The sequence below is a fragment of the Loxodonta africana genome, chromosome 3, assembly GCF_030014295.1.
Source record: "Loxodonta africana isolate mLoxAfr1 chromosome 3, mLoxAfr1.hap2, whole genome shotgun sequence".
Classification (NCBI taxonomy): Eukaryota; Metazoa; Chordata; class Mammalia; order Proboscidea; family Elephantidae; genus Loxodonta; species Loxodonta africana.
In genome coordinates this window covers 198243641-198251635 of record NC_087344.1, presented here as the reverse complement: position 1 = coordinate 198251635, position 7995 = coordinate 198243641, and the positions used below count along the sequence as shown (strand labels likewise).

The following is a 7995-nucleotide window of genomic DNA, read 5'->3' as shown; positions in this document are numbered from 1 at the left end:
TTTAGGACTTAGCACCAAAAAAATTTATAAGTTTAGATAGATATCAATATCATGTGCTATTAAAAATTTAAGTTTTATCCTTAAACATTTTATTTCTACAAAAGAGCCGCCTATGCCATCCCATCTATGACAACTTGTCATTGGAAAGTTTACTGATCTATTTTGTAGATATAATTTTGAAATCTTTTGTTTACTCCGATGTTGATTTTTATACGTTTGGTCAATACTTAATGTCGCATAAAATTTATTTTTAAAGCCCAACATTTTTACGCAAACCACATTTTAGACATGGAGAACCCTAACTAATGACTAATGATCTATGGCCCGTGTTTAAAGAACCACCTTTCTTTTTTAATCCTCTAGCTGAATAAAACTGGGATGACAGTGATTAACTTGCCTGAGGAAATCCAGGAACTGTATTTATTTGAATTCCTAAGTGCCACCAAATACTTGGGCAAAAAAGTAAAACAGCATGAAGCAGAGTGTCTCCATCTCGACACTATCGACATTTGGGGCCAGGTAATTCTTCGTTGTAGGGAGCTACAATGTGCATTGTGGGATGTGTAGCAACATCCCTGGCATCTATGCACTAGATGCCAATAGCACCACCTCACCCTCCCAGTTACAATAACCCAAATGTCTCCAGACACTGCCAAATATTCCGTGGGGGCCAAAATCATATCTAGTTGTAAAGTAAGAGCCAGTATTATAAAGTGATAGAAAGATAAAGTGTGAGTCTCATAGTCATGGAAAAAAGCTCTATGCCTCTGCAATCTCACAGACGTGTCAATTTGTCTTTACGCATGATCTCAAAGTTTCTCCCAAGTTTCATATTTTCCCAATGGTATAATTTCCTCAAGGTACAAATGACACTCCAGAGACAAGAAGAAAAGTTTATTTCACTATCCAATTATTTTTAAAAAATTTAATGTTTGATAAAACAAAACTTTTAGTACCATAGAAATCTTTCAACATGTACAGTGACATACTGTTACTATGTACAATTTTGGAAACAAATGCTTCCAGCTCCCAAGTAAAGCGATGCTGAACATCCTGATTATACTTAAGCCGTAGAAAATTTCCTGGATGGTCAATGTGTTTCTTGGCTTGGGAAAAAAATATACAATTGAAAAAATATAAATAAGACCTTCAATGAGTTGACAACAACAAAAATGCTTTCTGAGGTTCAGACACCTGGATCTTCAAACTTCAGTCTTCCAGAAGTCCTTTAGAGTCACAGTCGGTCTATCAAAAATAAAAGCTCTTCCTATTACTGTGGCACATGGCATCTGGCTCATATACCATTCTTCACCAGCTCATGGATTCCATTCTCATCAATGATTAAAGGTGCATGGAATTCTTTATCCGCCACATAACTTTCTAGGCCCTAAAAGGAAGATTGAAATGAAACACAGAGCACTGATGGACACTAACCATGCAATGCTGGACTTAGTAGCTGTACTAATGACTTAAATTGTGAATACCAGAAGTTGGGTTAAGATGTAAAAATTTAAATCTCAAGAAAAAGCTATATAGTATAGTTTTTAAACTGAACTTAATGACCCACTTATGGAATTATAGAAGTAAAAAAACAAAGAATAAAATTATTCTGATTACATTATAATTTCTAAAGTTAATATGACATTCATTCTTCCTATAATCATCCCTCAATAGAGTTAATTTCTAGGCAAGGTGGCTGTCTCTGACACTGGAATTAACCAATACTGACAAGGAGCTCTAGAAAAAAATACTCTATACTTAGAATGTTCCAAAACTCAAACCAAACCCACTGCTGTCGAGTGGATTCTGACTCATGGAGACCCTAACCCATTGCCTTCAAGTCAATTTTGACTCATAGCAACCCTAAAGGACAGGAGAACTGCCCTACAGGGTTTCCAAGGAGTGCCTGGTGGATTCGAACTGCTGACCTTTTGGTTAGTAGCCATAGCTCTTAACCAGTACACCACCAGGGTTTCCATGGAGACACTAGGGACTCCTAAATTCCCCGGTTTTAGAAGAGCACTAGGTATATGAACAAAATAGTCTCTGAGAGGAAAAATGACACTGCAATAAAAAGATGACATCTAAAAACAAAGTTGACTACGTATTTTTTTAAGCCCATTGCATTTCAATATACAGGTGAAATGGACTAGACAGTAAAGATATTCTGTTAATGGCAACTAACCCACTTATGAGACACATGCAAAGCCATAAGAGGACTTCTCAAAGAGGATTCAGAACACAGCTTCTCAGCTCATCCCCAGGACAGTTCCTGAGGGCAGGACCATCAGAAGATGCTGCATCTCCCGTAAGGGCAAATACACTTAAATTAAAACCATTCCAGAATCCTACTCTTGCAAGAAAAGGAAGAAAAGCAGTGCAAACTTACTTCTCCAGCATAGGAGACAAGAGGAGAGATTTCACACTGGATTGGTACATCATTGGCATCCTTCAGGCTAAGAAAAAAACCAAACACTTGTTAAACACTTTGCTTCCCATGTTACTTGCCACCGTGAAGGTACAGACCATAACTTTCCTCAGAGAAGCTTGCAGATTGAGCAAATAGAATGGATCCTATTCTGACGATCGCTAAATTCCCTGAAGATTAAGTTAACATGGAATTACAACGGTCAGCAAGATACTATTTGCAGCAAGTACAAGGAATTACTGGTAGCTCTTTAAAGGACATCACCAATGTTGACACACTATCCCCTTATGTACATATCGCTGTTTATCATTTCCAAGTTTCCATCAGATAAAGGAAGGAACTATTTATTGAGTATATTCCATGTGCCAGGCCCAGTGCTAGGTGTCTGGAGTACTTCAAGTTTCATATTGATCCTCACCACAACCTTGTCAGTTAGACAGGAATGCTGACAAACATTCTAAAGCTGCAGTGTCCAGTATAGCAGCCACCAGCCACTTGCGGCTATTTAAACTTAAATCTAAATTTTAAAAAAATTAAAAATTCAGTTCCTCGATCATAATAGCCACATTTCAAGTGCTTAGTAGCCACAAATGACTACCAAACTGGACAGTACAGATGCAGAATAGTCCCTTCCTTGTAGAATTTCTATTGGACACTATTGTTCTAAAGGTCAGCTCTATTATTTCCCAGGACAGGTTTTTCTGTACACTCCAAATTTCTAGATTAGCTGAGCTGATTTACTCAATATATTTCAAAGTGCTTCTCTGTTACTGTTAGCAAAAGTCCCTTTTTCAACAGCTAACACAGAATGCACCCAAGTGAAGGCACACACTCTCACACTGATAGTATTTGCATCCTGAGTTTCGAAATTATCTAACACAAAAGTCAATAAACAGTATTTCCAGTATGTTTACAGTCATTTGGCCTCTGGGTTATTCACTGTTTCAAGAATCTTACCAACAGGACACAAGGCACAAAAATCTAGTCTCCTGCAGCCTCAAACCACAGCTTTTCTTTGCTTTGCCAAGTACACAGACTCAGGCTTTGGTGGAGTCAGTAACATCAGGGGGCTTCTGAGATAGCCACAGGCCAACCTTTCTCTAACTAAAACCATTTACTTAGGTATCCAAGGTGCTCTATACCCTACTCCATCTTACTTACCCTGCTACTTTCCACCCACACCAGGCCAGTCACTCTCTCCTGGATTACTCCAAGTCATTCTCAGGTGTGATCCCCTGGCTATCCAAATCATACCCATCCTCCAAGGTTTGGTCAAAGCCAATATTCCCTTGACAACCACATTTATTTATTATATATGTATATGTATATGTACATGTATATGTATATGTGTATATATATATATGACAACTGCTAAGTCACTGACCTCCTAGAGCAATTATTGTTTGTACTACACATTTAGCATGAAATCACATACTGCCTAATGATGCGATTTAACTATTATGTCTATGTATCTCGAGCCTCCCAACAGGCTTTAAGAAATGACTTGCTTCTCTCATGTAGATACTTCAGCATCTAGCACACTGCTAAGGTTGTTAGCAGGCCTACCAATGCTTGTTGGCTAAATGAATAATGAACTATGAGGGTACATGGATAACAGACAACTGCTGGAGAAAAGACTATGCACAGACTAGCACACATCTCTCTAGACATGTGCCAGATTCTATCAAAAGGGCTCAAGGGGTTTGGCCCAGACCCTCTGGGGCAACTCAGAGTCACATTGAACCTGACTGTAAAAATGATGGCCCACCCCACTGATAAGCTATATATAGTCAGTTCCATCTGAACCCCTGGAGGATTTAGTATACCAGGATCAAAAGATTATTTTGACCCTGAGGAACATACAGCTGGTCTGAATATAACTTCCCTCCTAGCACAACAAAGATACCCAAAGAAACCAAGAAAGTTAATAAATAAAGTTGGGTGTTCTAGAGGAAGGAAGACAGCAGCTACCATGACCAAATGTAAAATCTCAGCTTATAAGCAAACCAGTCCAGTAACACTATTGCCCCCAATTCTTTAGCCAAGCAAACTCTTAGCATCTAACACTGTTCAACAGGCTTTCAGGTAAAAAATAATGTCATTTTGTCCAAACTCAGCATCCTTGCTTCCATTCTTTTGGAATATCTCCAATGTGTTTCTTCCCTATTTTACACAAAATCGTTCTTTTCCATCTCTCACTTTTTAGTAATCCTCATCCACTCTGAGGGCATCCTTTGGTGCTAAGGATTTCAGCAAGAACTATTTCTGCACCCATGATCTTACTGGGGTCTAAATTTTTATTTCAGTTTAATGATTCTACAAATGGCTGAAATGACATAATGTGTGTGGCAGCGGGGGCGGGGCGAGGGGATTACTAAATAAAAGACCCCAAACAAGAGCTAACAATGTTTAAACCTTTTTGTATCTTGGCTGAGATAGCTAAATGTTGTTTTCAGGTATATAATTAAGAAAGTATTTTACTCTTTAGGGTAAAAGCTGTAGTTCAATGAGAAGAAAATTTAGGGCCAAAACTTTATTTCTTTAATTACAAAATCATCTTGCTTCCAGGAATTAAAAATGGCAGATGAGGCAGAAAGGACAGAGAGCGCTGCACGCAGCTCCCATGGCCTAAGAGACAATAGTCAGCTACGGCTCCTAGAAAAGACCAGCCAGATTTGCGAGCCCACTTCCTGGTCTACAAGGCCACACATCACAGAAGTGCTGACACTCCCTGGGCGCGTCTCCACAGCACGAAGATGAGCGGCAGTGGCAGGAAAACGCATGTGTGTGAAACTGACATCAGTGCTACGCGATCTCTAAAATGACTTCCGTCTCCAGATCCTTTGCCCTGTACACATTTCTCCAATTATCTTAAAATCGTACATTTCAAACGAAACTTAGCAAGAATATCAAGCTGTCTCTTTAGCTACGAAAATAATGGCTTTCTCAAGCTCTTCTGTCTGTACCCAGATGAGAGAAATCTGTGCTACTTCTAGCTAAAGCCCCCCACCAAAAAAAAAAGCCCCCCACCACTAGGACAAAAAGATACTTTTCTCACGAGCAGGATAATAACTGAATAAAATGAATGCACGATGACCACAAATGAGAGCTGTGAATGTAGAGCAAATCCAAATAACTGTTTTCTCCACACTAAAGGTCATCAGCCGTGCCAGGAGCAGTTAGCTTTACACCAACAGCACACGGCCCATTCAGTGAGACAGATCTGCAGAACGCCATTTTCGCCTAGGTGGGCTTAGGCTACAGGGGTGCCCTGGGATCCAAACGTGTTCTCCGTGGTCTGTCACCTGCTCCGAATCTTACCTACCACCTGTAAACTTGCTACCGCAGGCTCCAACAGGCAGGATTCTTTAGTAAAGCATGCTCCCCATTTCCAGCATGCACTGAGATTCTGAGTTAGCGTCACCCAGACAGGTACCTGCTACCAGGTAAGCAGTACACCCCCACCAAAGCGTCAGCCATTCTCCCTCATTCCCCCGAGAGACAGAGCACTAACTACAATGCCAGTTAGTACGGAGGGAAGCACAGCCCCGTCACCATGCACTGCAGGTAGGCTGGTATATTTACTTGTGATTGACATCAGCTGTGATGGTCTCTGACTTTCCATTTGTAGCACCACTACTAGGAATAAATAAGCATTAATGGAAATGGAAACAAATCAAACAATAACAATGAAGTGGGGGTGCAAAATATACTTGACCAATGGCATGTATTTATGGTAAGCCATAAACCGGGCAAGGGAGACCAGAGGGGGGAAAAACCAACTTAACGGCCAGAGATGAAGCATGAGGGCAATCTGACATGCCACAGAGCAGGCTCGCTGCCGAGACAGAAGCTGGAAAATGGCCTGGGACTGCAAGACAGAGGCCACCACTGCTCTTAATTGTGAATACACAATAATGGCGCCAATAAGTGCCAAGGCACAATGTTTTGACATTTATGAAGGCATTCTAGTACATGCGGCCAACCATTTCATCCTTTAAGAACGTAAATTATATGGCACAATGTTTTTTTACATAAGTATGGAAATACTGAATGATTTAGAAGGGGAGAATTCTAGGTGCCGATGTAAGTTTTATCATAAAATATAAGAACCACTTAACTTAAACGTGCTTTATCTTGGATAGGTATAGCTGTAAGTACTTTTTTTTTTTTTTAACTTCTAAAAACCCAAAACATTTCTCAAATTTCAGTTTCAATGAATACAAAGTGAATGTAAACTGGCATTCACTCCCCTTCTGACACCTTCCTCAGCAGCCTTAAAGGACGGTGGTGAGAACTGTGGCGGTCCTGCTTCTCAAGGGCAGCCTGTGGGTGGCGAGCCTTTTGTGGGTCTCATGCACAGCGCTTGCTTGTACTGAGGCCACAGATACCCGAGCAGCAACAACCAACCCTCTGTGGCTGAAACACTGACAGCACACGGACTTGGCTGTGGTACGGCATGCCACTGATGGCCTTTAACCATACGGTACACCAAAGGAATTAGCTTCTCACCATTATTCAGCAGGAGTCATCTCACTGACCTGGTGGAGATGTATCCAAACAAGAGATTCCTCTTTAAGAGGGAGTAAAGCTATCCTTCTCTTTGCAATGGACAAAGCTTTCATTATTTCACATCAGGAACTGCCTACGTGAATATTTTGCTTCTGTTAAAAAAGATCTAGGAATACATCAGAAAGAGACGACAAAGAAGTCCAAGAGGAAAAAACCAAAAAAGCATTCACAGAAAGAGAAAAGATGTTGACTTACCGGGGAATTGCTGGAAGGCGAGAGCCGTTTTCATCTATGAAGTGGCCCCCCGCATTGAGGACCCAGCAGTGGTGAAGGGACATCAAAGCATGTCTTGCAGTAGTAGGGTTGTCCTTCCCATTCTGACTGTCTGCGTTCTTCAGCGGGGAAAACTCATCTTCCCGTAATACTTCATACACCACAAACTTCCTAGAGTGGGACCATAAAAAGACTTCATCACGACATAAAACTGCATACACGCCTTCTGACTCCTCTCTACAGAGCTAAGTCTTTGGTCTTCAATAATATGCTCTCTTAATCCAATTTCAAATGAGTGTGAATGAAATAACACTCATCTCTTTGCTGACAAAAGCTGGAATTCCTTCTCCAGTGCAAAACTGAGATATCGTTTCCACTCCCAAGTATAAAACACTTCAGCTTAGGTCAGAAAGATGTGAAAGCCTCACATAAAAAGATCATATTAGCATCCGCTCCGGTGGGGGGTGAGCAGGCAAAAAGGATGATGCAGAAATGTACCTGGTGAGATTAATCTTACACAGCTACTTTTCGTATCAGTCAGATTCTGAGACATGTATCTCAACACCAAATGTGATCTTTTACAGCGAGGTACAGAATCTACAACCACGTTCACGGAAACATTTACTCAAAGGTCGGTAATCTATCCTATGCACAAAATGGCTCAATTCTTTATCTCAACCTTTTTCAGTCTCTCAACCAAAATAAATGACTTTAAAAATTTTATAGAACCAGAAAATGAATTAATTGATTTAAAAAAATGTATTCTTTGGCAACTCAGACCA

At 40.4% G+C, this 7995-nt stretch overlaps 1 protein-coding gene across 6 annotated transcripts in view; it reads right to left on the bottom strand.

Annotated features, from left to right (window-relative positions):
• Positions 1–879: 879 nt before the first annotated feature.
• The window catches only part of UAP1 (UDP-N-acetylglucosamine pyrophosphorylase 1), a 64266-nt gene continuing 57150 nt past the window's right edge, over positions 880–7995 (bottom strand). For 3 of the 6 annotated variants that reach the window (XM_064282879.1, XM_010594916.3, XM_064282881.1), the window contains 4 exons: positions 7196–7384; positions 6014–6067; positions 2390–2456; positions 880–1387 (listed from right to left, as the gene is read on the bottom strand). In XM_064282879.1, the coding sequence (XP_064138949.1) occupies positions 1295–1387; positions 2390–2456; positions 6014–6067; positions 7196–7384 (403 nt within the window). In that variant the 3' untranslated portion in view covers positions 880–1294. The remainder of the gene's footprint in view (positions 1388–2389; positions 2457–6013; positions 6068–7195; positions 7385–7995) is intronic. The other 3 variants (XM_064282880.1, XM_064282882.1, XM_010594915.2) reach the window with 2 other exon arrangements.